The sequence below is a fragment of the Podarcis raffonei genome, chromosome 2 (assembly GCF_027172205.1).
Source record: "Podarcis raffonei isolate rPodRaf1 chromosome 2, rPodRaf1.pri, whole genome shotgun sequence".
In the NCBI taxonomy this organism is placed as follows: domain Eukaryota; kingdom Metazoa; phylum Chordata; class Lepidosauria; order Squamata; family Lacertidae; genus Podarcis; species Podarcis raffonei.
Genome location: NC_070603.1, coordinates 98,250,400 through 98,269,586, shown reverse-complemented (window position 1 = coordinate 98,269,586; position 19,187 = coordinate 98,250,400). Strand labels below are relative to the sequence as shown.

Below are 19,187 nucleotides of genomic sequence, written 5' to 3'. Positions count from 1 at the left end.
CCAGGGTAGCATCTGGCCAGGGCCATGAAGCAGTAGATCCATGATGTTTGTGGTCAGATCTGTGGTTATGTACAAGATATGTGAATAAAGGGTGAATTTGGGGTTCCCCAATGCAAAAAGTGTGATGATCCATGAGGATCCGTGCTTCAAAACCACGTTTTTGAGCCATGGAGTGGCCAGGAAGCCATGGATCCGTGATTTTTGTGGTGCAGGCTGTGCCCCTGGCCATGATGTGTGATTTGATGGTGAGTTTGGGCTGATCTAGTGCAAAAAGCGTGAGGATCCATGAGGATCCGTGCTTCAAAACCACCTTTTTTGGTCCACGATATGGCCAGGAAGCCGTGGATCTGAGTTTTTTGTTGTGCAGGCTGTGCCCCTGGACATGATGTGTGATTTGACAGTGAGTTTGGGGTGGCCCAATGTGAAAAGCGTGAGGATCCGTGAGGATCCGTGTATCAAAACCACGTTTTTGGGCCACAATATGGCCAGGAAGCCGTGGATCCGAGTTTTTTGTGGTGCAGGCTGTGCCCATGGCCATGATGTGTGATTTGACAGTGAGTTTGGGTTGGCCCAATGCAAAAAGTGTGAGGATCCGTGAGGATCCGTGCTTCGAAACCACGTTTTTGGGCCATGGTGTGGCCAGGAAGCCGTGGATCTCAGTTTTTTGTGGTGGATGCTGTGCCCCTGGCCATGATGTGTGATTTGACGGTGAATTTGGGCTGATCTAGTGCAAAAAGCGTGAGGATCCATGAGGATCTGTGCTTCAAAACCACGTTTTTGGTCCATGGTGTTGCCAGGAAGCGATGGATCTGAGTTTTCTGTGGTGCAGGCTGTGCCCCTGGACATGTTGTGTGATTTGACAGCGAGTTTCGGTTGGCACAATACGAAAAGTGTGAGGATCCATGAGGATCCATGCTTCAAAACCACGTTTTTGGGCCGTGGTATGACCAGGAAGCCGTGGATCCATGATTTTTGTGGTGGATGTTGTGCCCCTGGCCATGATGTTTGATATGATGCTGACTTTGGGCTGATCTAGTGCAAAAATAATGAGGATCCATGAGGATCCATGCTTCAAAACCACGTTTTTGGGCCATGCCGTTGCCAGATGACCGTGGATCTGAGTTTTCTGTGGTGCAGGCTGTGCCCCTGGACATGATGTGTGACATGACAGTGAGTTTAGGGTAGCTCTATGCAAAAAGCGTGAGGATCCATGAGGATCCGTGCTTCAAAACCACGTTTTCGGGCCATGGATTTACCAGGAAGTCGTGGGTCCATGATTTTTGTAGTGCAGGCTGTGCTCCTGGCTATGATGTGTGATTTGACAGTGTGTTTGGGGTGGCCCAATGCAAAAAGCATGAAGATCCATGAGGATCCGTGGTCCGAAACCACGTTTTTGGGCCACGGTATGGCCAGGTAGCCGTGGATCCGTGATTTTTGTGGTGGATGCTGTGCCCCTGGCCATGATATTTGATCTGATGGTGACTTTGGGCTGGTCTTGTGCAAAAATCATGAGGATCCATGAGGATCCATGCTTCAAAACCACGTTTTTGGGCCACGGTATGGCCAGGAAGCCATGGATCCGTGATTTTTGTGGTGTAGGCTGTGCCCCTGGCTATGATGTGTGATTTGACAGTGAGTTTGGGTTGGCCCAATGCAAAAATCATGAGGATCCATGAGGATCCGTGCTTCAAAACCACGTTTTTGGGCCACGGTATGGCCAGGAAGCCGTGGATCCGTTATTTTTGTGGTGGATGCTGTGCCCATGGCCATGATGTTTGATCTGATGGTGACTTTGGGCTGGTCTTGTGCAAAAAGTGTGAGGATCCATGAGGATCCGTGCTTGAAAACCACGTTTTTGGGCCATGCCACTGCCAGATAACCGTGGATCTCAGTTTTTTGTGGTGGATGCTGTGCCCCTGGACATGATGTGTGATTTGACGGTGAGTTTCGGTTGGCCCAATGCAAAAAGCGTGAGGATCCATGAGGATCCGTGCTTCAAAACCATGTTTTTGAGCCATGGAGTGGCTAGGAAGCCGTGGATCCGTGATTTTTGTGGTGCAAGCTGTGCCCCTGCAAATCATGTGTGATTTGACGGTGACTTTGGGCTGATATAGTGCAAAAAGCGTGAGGATCCATGAGGATCCGTGCTTGAAAACCACGTTTTTGGCCATGGAGTGGCCAGGAAGCCGTGGATCCGTGTTTTTTGTGGTGCAGGCTGTGCCTCCGGACATCATGTGTGATTTGACGGTGAGTTTGGGTTGGCCCAATGCAAAAAGCGTGAGGATCCATGAGGATCCGTGCTTGAAAACCACATTTTTGGGCCACGGTGTGGCCAGGAAGCCATGTATCCGTGATTTTTGTGGTGCAGGCTGTGCCCCTGGGAATGATGTGTGATTTGACGGTGAGTTTGGGTTGGCCCAATGCAAAAAGTGTGAGGATCCATGAGGATCCGTGCTTGAAAACCACGTTTTTGGGCCATGCCACTGCCAGATAACCGTGGATCTCAGTTTTTTGTGGTGGATGCTGTGCCCCTGGACATGATGTGTGATTTGACGGTGAGTTTCGGTTGGCCCAATGCAAAAAGCGTGAGGATCCATGAGGATCTGTGCTTGAAAACCACGTTTTTGGGCCATGGAGAGGCCAGGAAGCCGTGGATCCGAGTTTTTTGTGTTGTAAGCTGTGCCCCTGGCCATGATGTGTAATTTCACAGTGAGTTTGGGTTGGCCCAATGCAAAAAGCGTGAGGATCCATGAGGATCCGTGCTTGAAAACCACGTTTTTGGGCCATGGAGTGGCCAGGAAGCCATGGATCCGTGATTTTTGTGGTGCAGGCTGTGCCCCTGGAAATCATGTGTGATTTGACGGTGAGTTTGGGTTGGCCCAATGCAAAAAGCGTGAGGATCCATGAGGATCCATGCTTGAAAACCACGTTTTTGGGCCATGGAGTGGCCAGGAAGCCGTGGATCCGTGATTTTTGTTGTGGATGCTGTGCCCCTGGACATGATATGTGATTTGACGGTGACTTTGGGCTGATATAGTGCAAAAAGCGTGAGGATCCATGAGGATCCGTGCTTGAAAACCACGTTTTTGGGCTATGGAGTGGCCAGGAAGCCATGGATCCGTGATTTTTGTGGTGCAGGCTGTGCCCCTGGAAATCATGTGTGATTTGACGGTGAGTTTGGGTTGGCCCAATGCAAAAAGCGTGAGGATCCATGAGGATCCATGCTTGAAAACCACGTTTTTGGGCCATGGAGTGGCCAGGAAGCCGTGGATCCGTAATTTTTGTGGTGCAGGCTGTGCCCCTGGCCATGATATGTGATTTGACAGTGAGTTTGGGTTGTCCCAATGCAAAAAGTGTGAGGATCCATGAGGATCCGTGCTTGAAAACCACGTTTTTGGGCCATGGAGTGGCCAGGAAGCCGTGGCTCCGAGTTTTTTGTGGTGGATGCTGTACCCCTGGACATGATGTGTGATTTGACAGTGAGTTTGGGTTGTCCCAATGCAAAAAGCGTGAGGATCCATGAGGATCCGTGCTTGAAAACCACGTTTTTGGGCCATGGAGTGTCCAGGAAGCCGTGGATCTGAGTTTTTTGTGGTGTAAGCTGTGCCCCTGGCCATGATGTGTGATTTGACAGTGACTTTGGGTTGTCCCAATGCAAAAAGCGTGAGGATCCATGAGGATCCGTGCTTGAAAACCACGTTTTTGGGCCATGGAGTGTCCAGGAAGCCGTGGATCTGAGTTTTTTGTGGTGTAAGCTGTGCCCCTGGCCATGATGTGTGATCTGACAGTGAGTTTGGGTTTTCCCAATGCAAAAAGCGTGAGGATCCATGAGGATCCGTGCTTGAAAACCACGTTTTTGGGCCATGGAGTGGCCAGGAAGCCGTGGATCCGTGTTTTTTGTGGTGCAGGCTGTGCCTCCGGACATCATGTGTGATTTGACGGTGAGTTTGGGTTGGCCCAATGCAAAAAGTGTGAGGATCCATGAGGATCCGTGCTTCAAAACCACGTTTTTGAGCCATGGAGTGGCCAGGAAGCCGAGGATCCGTGATTTTTGTGGTGCAGGTTGTGCCACTGGGAATGATGTGTGATTTGACGGTGAGTTTGGGTTGGCCCGATGCAAAAAGCGTGTGGATCCATGAAGATCCGTGCTTCAAAACCACGTTTTTGGGCCACGGTTTCGCCAGGAAGCCGTGGATCCGTGATTTTTGTGGTGGATGCTGTGCCCATGGCCATGATCTTTGATCTGATGGTGAGTTTGGGCTGATCTAGTGGAAAAATCATGAGGATCCATGAGGATCCGTGTTTTTTAACCATGTTTTTGCGCCCCTGCGCCCCCCCGAAACAGTGGGTGCGTGATTTTTTTGATGCTTTCTACAGAGTAAGACATGGTCTACAGTATCATGGTGGTTTTATTTAATTTGAATGAAAAAATCATATGAATTCACGAGGATCCGTGTAGATCCGCCTTTTACGTTTTTCCGTCAAGAGAGAAGTGGGAGAGTGGAACCAAGACTGAGAGGATGGGCATGTATAGATGCAACAATGTGAGGTCGTATCTTTTTATTTTATGACACTACTATGTCTGTTACTTACAAAGGAAAATTTATAGATTATATGAATATGCAGGCATATTGGAAAAACAGCAAATATTGTTTTATGGAGGACAACTTGCAGCACCGTCCTACTTATGCAGAACGTGTCATTGCAATCTGGTGGAGCTTACTCAAAAAAGCGAACATGCACTGGAGGGCAATAATAATAATAATAATTTACAGTGCTTTTTTCTGGTGGTACGCATACCCCTAAACAGTTTGTGAATCCAGTTTTGTCCATTTACTGTATTTATTTTCCCAATTCGAACTATAAAATGGTGATTTTCTTGAGTCAAAATGAGAGTACCCCTAAACAATATAACCTACACACACACACAACCCAATAATTCCTGCCCCATCCCTGAATCTTAGCCAAAGCCTCTGAAAAGCACCAGGCAGTGTTTCTCAACCTGTGGGTCCCCAGATGTTGTTGGACTACAACTCCCATCATTCCTTGCCAACATGACCAGTGGTCAGGGATGATGGGCGTTGTAGTCCAACAACATCTGGGGACCCACAGGTTGAGAACCGCTGCCGGAGGGTGGTTTGGGAGCGGGGTGGAGGAGAAAATAAAACCAAATAAACCCGAGGCGAGGAAAAGGACTGGCCACGCCAGTCAGGGCCGGTGCAGAGACCCTCCTCGCTTGACCACAACCACGGGCGGCTGCGGACGAGGCAGGGGGTGGTGTTCGGTGATTCCCTCAGCCGCCCGCCTCTCCTGAAGGGCTGCGGGGTCTGAGGCGAGTCCTCCCCGCGGCTCCACCTACCCGCCTCTCGCGGTCGGGACGGGGCGCTTCCGCCCTGCGCCGCTTCGCCGCCTTCCTCCTCCTCCTCCTCGGCCTGGATGTCCAGCACCCGGTCGATGGACTTCTGCGCCTGAGACAGAGCCTGCTTGGCGAAGGTCGAGAGCTGAGAGGCGTTGAACCAACTCATCGCCGACGCCGCCCCCGACGCCGTTGCTGCTCCGGCCCCCGCCACGGCTCACGACCGGCGCGCTCCCTTTCCTCCTCCCTCCCGCTCCCCCTTCCTCTAGCCGCAGCTGCTGCAGCCGAAGCCCCGCAGTACACCGACCGCCATGAGAGAAGCGACGGTGAACCCGGATAAGGCAGCTCGCCAGGCAGGAACGCCGACGGCACGCTCCTCCCGCAAACCAGCCCGCGCATGCGCCAAAGCCCTTCCGCCTTCCACGTAGCAAAACAAGCCGGCGCCCTCGCTCACGTGACGCCGGGCCTGCGTTGCCATAGCTTCCCCGGAGCGTCAGTCATTATGGGGAGCGGCCCCCTCGCTTCCTGGTGACGTCGCGCCGCCAACGTCGTCGTAGCGACGGGCGAGGCACCTGGTTTCCCCGCCCCTAATACGTAATTGTCGCTTCCCATTGGCTGCTCGTAGCTCTGATCGAAACTCATAAAATATGCCTTATTTAATAGGTATTTTAAAAGCGATTTGGCGTCGGTCGCCGCTTATTGCACCCTGCCCTCTTAACATTTCCTGCAGGAAATCGCGCTTCGGAAAAGCCAAACTGGTCGGTTTCCAATGGCAAAACAGAAATGGGCCATTCTTTTATGAACATTTTCCTCGAAGCCTTATTTGAATTAATCCTAAATTATCATGTTCTGGAAAGAGACCCGTTTACACGTTATCCAGCCACAATAATTCCAGAATTTCGGTTGACTTACAATTTAAAATCGAACCTTTCAGCCCAGAAAAGTGCAGCTGCTCAGACATTAAAGAGTAGACCCCTTGTGTAATTCTTCCTTGACAGAAGATGTAAAACAGTGAATAGTCTTTTGACTTTCAGCCAAATTTTCTGCACGTGATTTAGTACTCAGAAGTGGTGGTGGTTTGGGAACATTGTTGGCCTTGAAGAATTGGGGGGGGGGGGAGCAAGTGTACAAGCTTTTATACATGTTAATGGGGCTGGCTTCTCAGTAAACTTCTATGGAGCTTAGGCCTAGGTAAATCTGAATGCATGTAATATCTGTTTGCTAAATCCTTGACTCTATTTAGGGAGTCTAAATACACACACACACACACACACACACACACACACACACAGAGAGAGAGAGAGAGAGAGAGAGCTCATACCTTGAAAGCTTATATTTAGTTGATTTTCAAGGTGCCACTGGAATTATTAAAAAAGATTTTTTCACCTTATTTATTATTTATATTTAGGGAGGTCTTTGGTAGTTTTTTAAAAATTTGACACTTTTTGTAGTTGTGCTTACAACAGATACTTTATGTCTCGCAAACATGTATGTTTATATAATTTTTTATTAATAAATATCCTAACATCAACCCTGAATATTAGTGGGCAACACCATGCATAGTAGCCGCTAATACTTGCAAATATACAAATGAAGTATTTAATTTTTATCAACAGGTGGTGATTTAAGAACAATATTTCCATATTTTGAAAAAAAATACATTAACTTTTGGCAATCCTTAATATCTGTCAGTTTCTTAAAGACATATTAAATAAAGAATTGGGCTGTATATATATTTCCCTCTGTCTGTTAAGTCCACTTCACAAGTAATGCAAAACCATGGCTTAGCAATAGAATACAAAGCACAGCAAACCTCAAGCTTGTGTTCTCTCTCTTCTCTGGGGTGTCCAAGTGATCAGAACTTTATGCCTTTGTTTTAGATTAGTTTAGTACATCTGAATCCCAAAAAGTGGTTAATTGTAGCTATGGTAAATGAAAACATGTCAGCTTCATAAACTATGGCTTGAATTTGGCTGATTTCCACTAACCATATTTCAGATAAATGCAATTTTTCCGGGTTTTGGAGAGCACAGTAAATTGTGATTCATCTAAAACAGAAACAAAAGCTTTTCAACTCTTCCTTGGAGCTGAACTAAAGAAGAAACGGGAGCACAAACGTGAGGCTCACCCATGCTCATTCTTGTAATACTAAACTTTGGTTTAGCCAGCCCAATGCCTCAGTCTAAGAACTGTTACATAGATACTAAAATGTAATTTAAAATCTTTGTTATTTATGTACATTCAGAGACTTCATAGGTGCTTCAAGAACTATTGCATTGACCATCATGACATTTCCACATGCACAAAGGGGTATTGACATTTTTTAGAGTGATTACAAATTGAAAAAGTTATTGCTTGCTATACACATCAGATTTCTGTACATGAGTGAGCTTTTATACAGATAACATCAACCAAATATTGGTTTGCAAAGACAGTTCTAAAATAAGAGCAATTTATCCTGGATAAACTAACTTCCATCAATGCTTGTATTAACAGGGATAAGGTCTGGCTGTTTCATCTTCCCTCCTCTTAGTGCACAATGGTAGTTCTACAAGGTGTGCAAGATTTTTTTCAGTGCATGTTTACAACACTTGCATTTATATCAAGTAGTAAAATGAAGTTTGAAGAGCACAGTCTGTGGTGTAGTGACATCTGCAACTGCAAGTTCTTGGCCATCAACAAGTCCAAGCTCTGTATCAAGAAAAAGTTATAAGCACAGCATTTCAGTCACTTCTATGCATGTATGGAAAATATGCAACTGACAATTGACTCAGAACATTAGGAAATAAAACATTTTCTGTTATGAGACAAAATAGTAAAAATGATTATTTTGCTTTTAGGAAAATAATTGCCCAGGTATTGGTGTGAAAACATTACAGTGGTGCCTCGCAAGACGAAATTAATTCGTTCTGCAAGTTTTTTCTTCTTGCGAGTTTTTCGTCTTGTGAAGCACGGTTTCCCATAGGAATGCATTGAAAATCAATCAATGCGTTCCTATGGAAACCGCCTTCAGACCAGGTCCGGGGACAGTCTGTCCCCCGACCTCTTCTGAAGGCTGGGGGGGGGGGGGACAAGGGCTTTTCTTCCCACCGCCAACCTTCAGAAGGCTGTTCTGAAGGCTGGCGGTGGGAAGAAAAGCCCTTCTCCCCACCTCCCACCCCGCAAGCTCCGGGGACAGGAGGGCTTTCCTCCCGACTGCCAGCTTTTTAAAAGGTCCCAGGACAGCGGAGACTTCTCCGCTGTCCCGGGGAGATTTTAAAAAGCTGGCGGGCGGCAGCGAAGCTTTCTCCGCTGTCCCAGGGGCTTTTAAAATGCTGGCTTTTGCCCCCCGCCGGCCTTCAGAAGAGGTCCAGGACCTCTTCTGAAGGCCGGCGGAGATTTCCCTATGGGATTTCTTCTTGCGAAGCAAGCCCATAGGGAAATTCGTTTTGCGAAGCACCTCCAAAACGGAAAACTCTTTCGTCTTGCGAGTTTTTCGTTTTGCGAGGCGTTCGTCTTGCGAGGCACCACTGTACAGCTATTAATTTGGACCAGTGTCCAAAGAAATGAACAAATTATTCTGCACACCCAACAGCATTTTGGACTCTGAGTATGTTTTTATTTCCAGTGGTTCTTATGGTTAGAATGGCAGTTATATTACAGCTTTACTCAAAAGAACAATCAGCTAACATTGAAAGAAAGAATAATCTTTATGTTTCTTATTTTCATGAAAACTAGTGTAGGAAGGCAGGAATCAGCACCTTTATGCACAGATTTTAAGAGTTGCACATCTCAAAGTCTTTGCTTTTGTCCCTTGAAACTTAACTATGCATGGAAGAAACTTTTGGGGAACTATTAATTCAAGTTTCCACCCACCTCCTATATACTGTATCAACATACAGATACACCTGACGTTGTACAAAGTCTATTTGCTTCATTAAGCTTTATATCCCCTAAGCAATATTTCAAGGTTTATAATACCTTTTAAAGTCTTTGAAAGATTCGGCCTTGTTCGTTCTTCAATAGAAGCTACTGACTGGGAAAAAGAGGACATAAACAGTGTTATTTTTTGCTTAAATAAATACACACACACAAACACACACAAATAAATTATAAGTATGTATTAGTCACCTGTATATAAAGGGTTTTATTTTTTCCATACATGGTGGCTGTTATTGCAGGAGATTTCATTTGCCTGTGGAAAAGAAACAACCAGTAATATTTTTTTGGAAACAAATATCACCATCCTTAATCTGCTAAGAATGTGTATTCAGCAAGCTATAGGGTTGTATTAGGGTTGTATTAATCAAACTCCTACTCAGAGTAGACACCATGAAATTAATGAGCCTAAGTTAGTAATGCCCATTAATGCCAGTGGGTCTACTCTTGAGTAGGACTAATGTTGAATACTACCCATAGATCATACCATATTAATTTAATACTTACAATGAAGCACTATTTGTTAAATAATCCAAGACTTCCTGAAGTTTAGCTGACGGAGAAAATTCTATGTTTTGAGGGAGCTGACTGCAAGCCAGACAGTTCTCCTACAAAGCAGTAAATGAAATAGTCAACATGGTTTAAAATTTAAATTAATCACTGTAATTTAATTCAAGTTCTCAAAATCTCATCTAAAGTATACAAGGAATTATTTGCAAATGAAAATTTATGCTTTCATTGGAGTTAGTAGGTACTGGCCTGCAGTTTAGTGCAGTTTTTTAAAAGATGAATATGAACATTTAAGACATTTCTGCAGTATTACTGAGTTATGTCATCAAATATAAAATGCCTAGTAGTTCAATGATTTGAACATTCCTTCTGTAGTAAAAAATAAAACAGTGGCTTATCCCTGAATTCAAGTCTCCCTTTCAAAAAAAGGGGGGGTGTTTGCCCTCAGAGTTCATTCAAATATGTTTTCTTTAAAAGAAAGAACTGACATCCTAAATATATTTTTAAAAAAACCTAACAGTATACGTGGAATAAATCAAGAATCAATGCTAGTGCATCAGATTCAAACCAAAAAATATATTATTATATTAATAGTGATTGTTTGACAGGCGAGGTGTGAAGTCATCATTCAGCAATAGAATGATTCTACTCAAGTACTTTGCTTCCAATAGCAGGGAAGAGACAAATGGGAGAGGAGGGGTGTTCAAATGACAAAATAAACTAGCTTTATTTATTACAAAGACATTCATCCTCTTTTTTTCCTTCAAGAAATACAAATAATAAACAACATATAAAAAATAGAGTCCCACACACAAATCCAATTTCCCACTTAAAATTCATCCTCAGGTGGTCATCTGCATTAAATCAAGAAGTGAGGGGCAAGCATGAGGATGGAAAATGTAGCTTCTTCCCCAGTCCACACATTATCGTCTCCACTCTTTTCTATGAAATTGAATGAAAATGTCTGCAGTGGGAGCCTGTTCTACGGCACAGATTTGTGGAAACTCTAGTCTTCCAACTTGCAGAGACAGTGATGGAACTAGTGCACTTGTACCTAGTCTCCTCCCTTGCGTGTTGATTTCATAAAGACAAACACTTGCTGAAGTCTCTCTTTTTTTCAGGTTAACTCATAAATGCTTTTTAAAAATTTATATGTCCTTAAAACAAGTGTCTGGTGGGCCTCTTTCTTCTACAGTTGAAGAAATCCTATTATCAAGGAAGTCCAGGTTTTATTTTCTAAGCATATGCATGGAGCAGGGTCTCTCCCATGTACTATAATAGCCAGGAGTTTCATAAGGAGAAAATGCTTCCTAAGGTATGTGAAACCTGAACACCATGAACAAGGTTATATCTACCACGAGCAACTTGAGTGAGCATGGGAGCGTCAGATAGTTGCTTAGTTTACAAAGTTTTAGTTTTATATTTTCGGCGAGAGAAGTTCCATTATGACCCAAGCACTCAATAACGAACAGCTAAGAAAAAATTATGTGGCAATACCAACCTTCTTTTCGGCTTCAAATGTGTATGTGTACAGTCCATCTACATCATTGAATACCAAATAGTTGTTCAGAGGCATGTATGCACTGTAATGAAAAATCTGTTAGCATTCATAAGCAACAAGTGTCCTAAAAATGTTTTAATTCAGAAACACGTTACCTTGTGGCTAATTTAAAGACTTCAGTGGCACATACAGCTAGAAAAAGAAAGAGATAAACAACTAAAATTACTTGAAAATTAGAGGAAAGTACGGATCAAACATTTTACTTAAGGAACAAGGAAAAGAATCAGCAGGTTTTGTGTTCAAAGTCTTCTAGAAGCTAAAGTATATGGTGAAATGTAATTATCTGAAGCAAATCTAGAATTACTACATGGAATTAAATGCAGTCAGAATATTAAACCCTTTATTGCCAGATTCTGACTTACCTATAACTCCCACCTGAAGGTGCCTTCCTAAAGATTCAGAACCTTAGAAATATTGCTAGACAGGTGTGCCAAATTTCCTTCTAGCAGTTTAATTTAAAGTTTATTTGAGGTAAATATATTGGTTATTTCAATGTGATTTACTAATAATTTTGCCAAGGGCTGCACTCATAGGCTGCAATCTTATATATATTTACTAGGGAGACAGTATAACTGTCCTTAATTAGACTTACTACTGGGAAGATATCCATAGGATTGCTCTGTCAAGTCCCCCCCCCCCCCGTATATTTAAGCTAGTTCGTTACATTCAGCCTAAATACGTAAGGAGAACAGGAAGACATGGCTTTCAGCTTAGATCTCCAATACTGTTCTTACAGATGTAATTGGAAACAAGTTTTTTAAAATTGCATTACTGTACCTGCGATGACAGCATTTGTAGAAGCTACAGCTGGAATGATCCGCTTTACAACCCCTGCATTGAGAGAAGCAGCACCACAAACTTATGTTATTTCTACTTTTAACAGTTGGAAACATAATTCAAGGAAAGTATCTACAGTATTTTGTTGTAGTATGGTCACTACCTCAACCAACATAGACTAGGGCAAACTATAGCTAGACATGTATTGCTTATCATTATGGTTTCCCAAAGACCAAAAAGGACCCATTGAACAGATGGCTTCTGCTGTATCATACCTTGTGTGAGCCTGTAGGAAAGACCTTTAATATTAAACTGTGCTGCCCTTTCTAAAGACTTTTCAAAAATCCACTGTATGTGCTCAGGATCATCTCCATCTAAAGCAACACCTTCTGCAAAAAAGGGGAAAAAAAGAAGTATGATTTTTACAACTTAAGCATGAAATGGTTCTTCATAACTGCAAATTACAGTAGTACCTTGGGTTGTGAACGGGATCCATTCCGGAGGCCCGTTTGCAACATGAAAAGAGCGCAACCTGAAGCGCCGTATCTGCGCAGGTGCGCGGCGCGATTTGGTGCTTGTGCACATGCACAAAGTGCAATTTAGCACTTCTGCACATGTGCAAGCAGTGAAACCCAGAAGTAACCCTTTCCGGTACTTCCAGGTTGCCACAGGACGTAACCTAAAAGAACATAACATGAAGCAAACGTAACATGAAGTATGACTGTATACCATTTTTTAAATAATAACTTGCTTGGGTGGAGTCTCAAAAAGAGAGACGTGACTACTATGAAATTTGCAAAGGGATAGGTTTATTGTGAAAATGTGATTTCTAAAAAAAGAAATATAAATAAGAGAATCATAAAAAATAATAGCCAGAAGTAAGAGGAACTCAATCATGACTCCTAAGTCAAATTGCACAAAACAAGTGAAATAAAATATGCTAGGATTATTATGTTATTCAGCTTTCCGTTTTGACAAAGGTTCAACGGTAGTTTATTGATTACCTCCAAAAGGTTGTTCCTTGGGCCACTGCAGTATCCTGACATATTCAATGCAATGTTCTGGTAGCCGAGGCATTGAAGCAATTGTACACATAGGAAAATTTACCTAGAGAGAATGGATAAGGTGTTTCAACATGAATGTTGAAGTGGCATGCCTGGCTATAAAGTATTTGTTCTATTTAGTTACCTGTGGTGGATAAAGTTCAAGTGTACATTCAATACAAGCTGTCATGCCAGGAATAATCACGCGAGCATTTCCTTTAAAGCCTTCAGTTCCTCCATCAATCAAAGGTATAATGGAACTTGGATCCAACACCCCATTTTCATGGTTTAAAAGTGAAATCTAAGGAGAGCAAAGAAGAGCATTAAGTCCATTTCCTCTAACCTCAACCCTCACCCTTCATAATATCCAAACTGAACAGTCCTTAGGGTATTATTTAACAGGACTTGCTGAACCTGAGTTGCCTGAAATAACTGCTTCATTAACTGTCCTGCATTTTTTTTGTTCTGTGGAAAATGGTGGCAGTCCTCATTAAAGTACCTCAACTTCCGAAATCAGCTCAAAATTATTTCTGCGCAACTCATTTATGGGCATATTTCAGGAGCCTGAGAGCACAGATAGCCATGAAACTTTCTGTCACAACTGAAATACGAGACCTTCATAAGCAGCAGGGCTTTATTAAAAGGCTACAGCTGCAGAGAGCCATGCTTTGCATTTCAAGTGTTCTCCCTTTTGTTTACCACATCCAATATGAAGTTGAAGAGCAACATATTGCAAATGCACATACCGCAAAAGCAAAATCAATTTTCACAGACACTATTGGTGACAATCCTCCCTCTAGTCTCAAAACAAGTCCCACATTCAGGGAGGGTTTCAGCAGTACACGACTTAATAGTGCCTATATTTTGCAACAACTGAGTAACTTTACTTCCTAGGTATTTACCAGCATGCCATTTATCCATCTTCTTGCAATTATTGAATCCAAGCCACATACAATTATATGAAATTCTGAAAGAAAACATAAATATTGTTATGCACACTTGATACTTCCCTCGCTTTTCAGTATTGTTAGCATATTTTTCTATTGTTTCTACACAAAGACAGTTTGCTAGCTGAGCTTTCTGTTTGTTGCATTTTCTCCTTCCTTTAAAGGAAAGAATAATAATGTTCTTTAACTGATTGGGGGGTACCCACAAGTCATTATTTTCACAATAGAACACTTAGTTACTTACGTCTATAGAAAGTGTCGTCTAGATCTTGAATTTTTTTGTAATGTCTGAAAAGATATACAGTAAAGGAATTCTCTTGTGGCAGTTACTTGGCCAAAACACAAATGCCCTTGCCTAATTTGGTATGCACGCCACTGTCCAACACAAAATGCCTTACTATGGCTCCTAACTTCCTCAAAATTGTCTCTTTAAGAATAGCTTGAAGAGTTATTTAAAAATTAGACTAATGACAACACCTTTTTTTTGGAATGAGCCTGTCTGTTTACTGATTGTTCCAACACCACTGGAGGAGAACTGATGTCACACTTGTACCTTTTCCATAGCCATCTCATTGATCACTGTGGGAAAGAGGACACTGAACTAAATAGGCTTTTTTGATCTGATCCAGCAGGCAACTTTTTCCCATCCCACAATGGCTCTAAATTCTCTGTAGACTTAAGATGATATTACTGCATCCAAGCTGGGACAGATGAAGCCTAAAATCAGGGGAAAACCCATACCTGGTACATCTCTCTCAGCATCTGTGTACACACAAGTGTAGGTGATGTGGATGAATAAGCATAACGGATCCATTTTCTGAATACTCAAGCTAATGTAGGAACTGCATTTAAATTAAAAATGCAGTAAGTTTTATGCACTGCATTAGAAACATGGCCAGTTCAAGGAGTTCCAGTGTGCCAACATCTGTGAACAGGCAAAACAGGCTTTTGTATCACCGAACCCTCAGAGGGCATTTTAGAAAGATTTACTGCTAAGACACTTGTAGTCTTAGGTTTCACTGTCAACTTTGTACATAAACTCAGATTTCAAAGACAGCATTATTATACATTATCACTGAAATGATAATCAATATCCACTATGTTTTTAATTGTTTTATCGTCTATCAGGCAGAAATTGAAAATGCCAGCTAATATATACGGTAAATAAAAACACAATCCACACATGCACTCAGAAGGATAGCATGTCTACAAAAACCAGTTTAAAGAACACACAATGCATATTCATGTTGAAGGTTGGGTGGCAGGGGCAGGAAATCATTGAACTTCAACTAACGCTGCAAAATGGTTTTGATGGTAAAGTAAGGCAAGGGGACTGCTATCCAACTCTGGAAACATTTGGTGCTTTTGATATTTCTGAAGAAACCCATTAGGCTATTTTATTCAATGATTAATCTATGGACTAAAGCAAGCCACACCAAAAAGGAAAAGGGGGGGAAATGCAGGTGACTGTGGACATGTGAATAAATTGAATCCTTTTCTTCATAAAAGGATACGGTACAACAGCGCAATTGGGAATTCGGCTGTTTAGAAATTCAGCAGCAACTTCTGCTTTTGGCCGTCCAACATCTTTAGGTCTGCAAAAAACAATATTTGTTAGGAAACTGAATCTGTTAGGATTATCCATTTTGCCTTACACAGAATCATGGGAGGTTAACTACAACCTCTGTTGCAATGCTAGTTTAAAGCAGGAAAGGCATGATTCAGAGGACTACACAGTAAGTCAAGGATCTCAGTTCCCATTTTTCAAAGGTATCTCCATCCACTGGTATGGAAAATTCAGAAGTGGCTTCAGAACAAGCAACTGGTGTGAAAAAATAATAACAAAGCACACATATGTGAATGTGGTATGCAGAAAGGGGCACTTGAGATCGTGGATTCTTATTTGTAAAAATGCCATATAATCAGCAGTGGGGTTTTTTTCACAAGCTCCATCTCAGATACAACTATTTGACAGATGGGAGACTAGTCCTGACACACAGCCCCACAGTGTTTCTCTTGCTGTCTCCCATATTTGAAATCACCACAAGGTTGAAATGTGTGTGTTGTTGTTTTTTTCTTTTAAAGGAAAAACATGCTATAGTGGTAAGTCAGAGGGAAGAGGCAGGGAGAGAAGCAGGCAAGTGATAGCAGTAGTAAGTGAGCACTAAAGCAAGCAGACTTTATTTGGAAAGTTAGTGGGGTAAGAGTGAAATGCTAATTTACCATTAGGAATGCCACAGCATACATGTTTATTGAAAAAATATTCAACTCCCTGAATTCTGTTTTAAAGGAAATCTTACTGAAATAAATGAAGTTTTCTTGAAAATGAGAGCCAGAGTTTGCAGTTTATTCTCAATAGGAAATGTATGACTTACCGAAACAAAAATTGCCTATTCAGGTTAGATACATCAATGGTGTCCATGTCAATGACATGAATCTGCCTAAAACCAGACAACGCCTGAAGACATAAAGAGATCAGGGTTACAATAAAAACAACAACATCTTTTCACTATTAGAAATGTTTGGACATATTTACTGCTTCTGAAAAATGGAAGTACTTGAAGGGGCTGCAAATCTATCATTAAGATTGTCCACACTTAGGGCAGTGGTGTGTGTGTGTGCACGCGCGCACGCGCGCGCACACACACACACACACACAAAAACATACAAATTGGATGATATATATGCCACAGAAGGTAAACCTTATGCAGCACAGGCCCACCAGCCACCATTGCATAACCATGAGATATTCTTTATAGAAAACCCCCTAAGAAAATTCTTCGTACAAACTGACTAGTACAAGTCATTTTAAACGAATTACTGGGTGAAAAATCAGTAGTCACATATCTTGTTTGCAAATGTGACAATCAGAGATGCTTATGAAATTCTTCCTCTTCTAACCTGACTCTGGATGTGGTAATTGCAAATTTGTCAATTTTGTTTGTAGGATATAACTGCTTTCTTCAAAGAGTTCCAAACTTTCTTCTTCTTAAGCAGATTACCAGTTAACAGCCAGCATCTATACTTTTCCTTTAAAAGTTACCAAATGTACACAGTACATCTGTGCAGTAATCATATCGGAGTGAGAAAAGATAAGATTGCTTAATTTAACTGGTTCTTTTGTGAAAGATTCCATTTTTGTGCAGTATTTTAACCAATGCACATATATTTATCAGTAACCTTTAAGGAGTGTGGGGGTATATCAGCTGAAAACTGCATCAAAGGGAGCATGTTCCAATCCCAAAATGAATTTTAGAAACTGTCCAAGTTAATTCAGAAGACAGGCAAAGTGGGACACATGATAGAGAAAAATTATCATTTACCATTTGTTAAGCAAGTTGTGCTTAACAGATATAGCTTCTAAAAGCAAACTCTGTAAAGTTACTATGGTTTCCACTTGTCCCCCATTTCTTCCCAGTCATACTGTCTTTTCATCCTGCATCTAAGTCCAAATATCTGCAGATGACAAGATATAGCAGTAATGTATTCAAAGCTCTCCCTATGGTTAAAGGTTATGGGTGACATCCATCCTCATCAATTCCCTGTAGCTCCTATATGCTTTGAAGGGTATCCATAGGAAGGGTAAATTCCACTTAAAAAATCAAAAGTCTGCTGCACAAGTGGGACACTACTCTTGGCTGTCACCCTACATGTTTATGGGTACATTTTGGGAGTTGTCTCTTACTATTACAACAGCTGAAGCACAGTCTACATAATTGTGCTCATAAACTAATGGAGATGTTCCAGAATCAGGAATGAATCTATTATCTGCCTTGGTGAGGCAAATCAGGTTTTTAAAAATCCTCATTATTGCCTGCTGTCTTGTTAGTAAGAATAATTTGTTGGCTTTGTTTTTGGACAGGATTTATTCTTCATCAGACTCAACTTACAGCAAAACTAAAGAAAACTTTGCAGAAGTAAACAGGACAGTATTCCAAATATATTGGAAGTACCTCTGAGATGATTATTCATTTTTCATAAGTTTATGCAGATTACTGAATTGACTGTGTGTTGAGCATGTATTTGATTCTGTGTGATTTTGTACTTTAGTTTGTGTATGCAAACTTGCTACAATCTAGCTACTAAAGTAGATTGTTAAACATGTTTTATATGAGGATAAGGGATCGAACTAATCACATAACCCTTTGACTTCTCAGCGTGTAGAGCAAAAAGCTGGGCAACATGATTATTCTCTCAGTGAACAGCACAGGCCATCAATAAATAAAAATGAAATTGTTACCAGATTTTTGAGGAGTTCACATCCTAATCCTCCTGCTCCAATAACTAGAACTTTACACGTGTTTAAGAGAAAGTCAAGGGGCTGCAAAGAACCAAGACAGACAAACAGTTGTTGAAAACAGAATAACCAATATTATCACAGAACTTATTATAATGCAGTAAAATATTTCAAAATTGTGAAAATACAGTTCATTGTAAATCAGAATTTGCCTTTTGCCATTCAAGTTAAATTTGATTAGTACAGATAAACCAGCATTGCTACTTAAGTTATTTCAAGCTTGTTAAGATATGTGTTGTTTGTTTTAAATTAAATCAAAGTGTATACAGGAACAGAGATTGCAATGGCACAGCACTGAACTACATGGTTTATACAGATATATATTTCTGCCAGTTGTAAGTCTTTATGCAATCGTAATCTGACTATGGAAACACACTGCCTGCAGCTGGCCTGCTGCCACCTGCAGAGACAACATCTAATCAATGTGCACATGTTAACCTATGTCTATCCCACTGGAGATCGCATGGAATTCTATGGGTCTCACTCCCACATAAACATACACAGGACTGCAAGAAGAATACAGGAGTATTTCCCTGATTACTTTTAGCCAGAACTAAAAAGGTCAGGTGCAAAGAATGATGCCTGGGTAGAGACAAGTGGGGAGAAATAGCATGCAAGGTTGGGGGGTTAAGTGCACAGCCCCATAGCTGCTTTCCATCCCCTGAACTAGGGCGGCATTACCCCTGCATCAGGTGTATTCTGCATATATTTTAAAACTCAGCTATAAAATTAGGAAATATGACATAAATCTAAAACAAGTATATATGGCAAACCCAAA

At 41.9% G+C, this 19,187-nt stretch overlaps 2 protein-coding genes across 8 annotated transcripts in view; both read right to left on the bottom strand.

The window, feature by feature from the left end:
* The window catches only part of TMF1 (TATA element modulatory factor 1), a 40,013-nt gene extending 34,269 nt beyond the window's left edge, over positions 1-5,744 (bottom strand). Inside the window, exon 1 of the mRNA XM_053378246.1 lies at positions 5,360-5,744. Within this exon, the coding sequence (XP_053234221.1) occupies positions 5,360-5,525 (166 nt within the window). The 5' untranslated portion in view covers positions 5,526-5,744. The remainder of the gene's footprint in view (positions 1-5,359) is intronic.
* Positions 5,745-6,845: 1,101 nt separating this feature from the next.
* The window catches only part of UBA3 (ubiquitin like modifier activating enzyme 3), a 16,397-nt gene continuing 4,055 nt past the window's right edge, over positions 6,846-19,187 (bottom strand). For all 7 annotated transcript variants that reach the window (XM_053378237.1, XM_053378244.1, XM_053378239.1 and 4 more), the window contains 15 exons: positions 18,353-18,433; positions 16,488-16,570; positions 15,627-15,707; positions 14,357-14,400; positions 14,068-14,132; positions 13,311-13,466; positions 13,127-13,229; positions 12,398-12,511; positions 12,123-12,176; positions 11,441-11,477; positions 11,286-11,367; positions 9,782-9,882; positions 9,467-9,530; positions 9,317-9,371; positions 6,846-8,047 (listed from right to left, as the gene is read on the bottom strand). In XM_053378237.1, the coding sequence (XP_053234212.1) occupies positions 7,959-8,047; positions 9,317-9,371; positions 9,467-9,530; positions 9,782-9,882; positions 11,286-11,367; positions 11,441-11,477; positions 12,123-12,176; positions 12,398-12,511; positions 13,127-13,229; positions 13,311-13,466; positions 14,068-14,132; positions 14,357-14,400; positions 15,627-15,707; positions 16,488-16,570; positions 18,353-18,433 (1,209 nt within the window). In that variant the 3' untranslated portion in view covers positions 6,846-7,958. The remainder of the gene's footprint in view (positions 8,048-9,316; positions 9,372-9,466; positions 9,531-9,781; positions 9,883-11,285; positions 11,368-11,440; positions 11,478-12,122; positions 12,177-12,397; positions 12,512-13,126; positions 13,230-13,310; positions 13,467-14,067; positions 14,133-14,356; positions 14,401-15,626; positions 15,708-16,487; positions 16,571-18,352; positions 18,434-19,187) is intronic.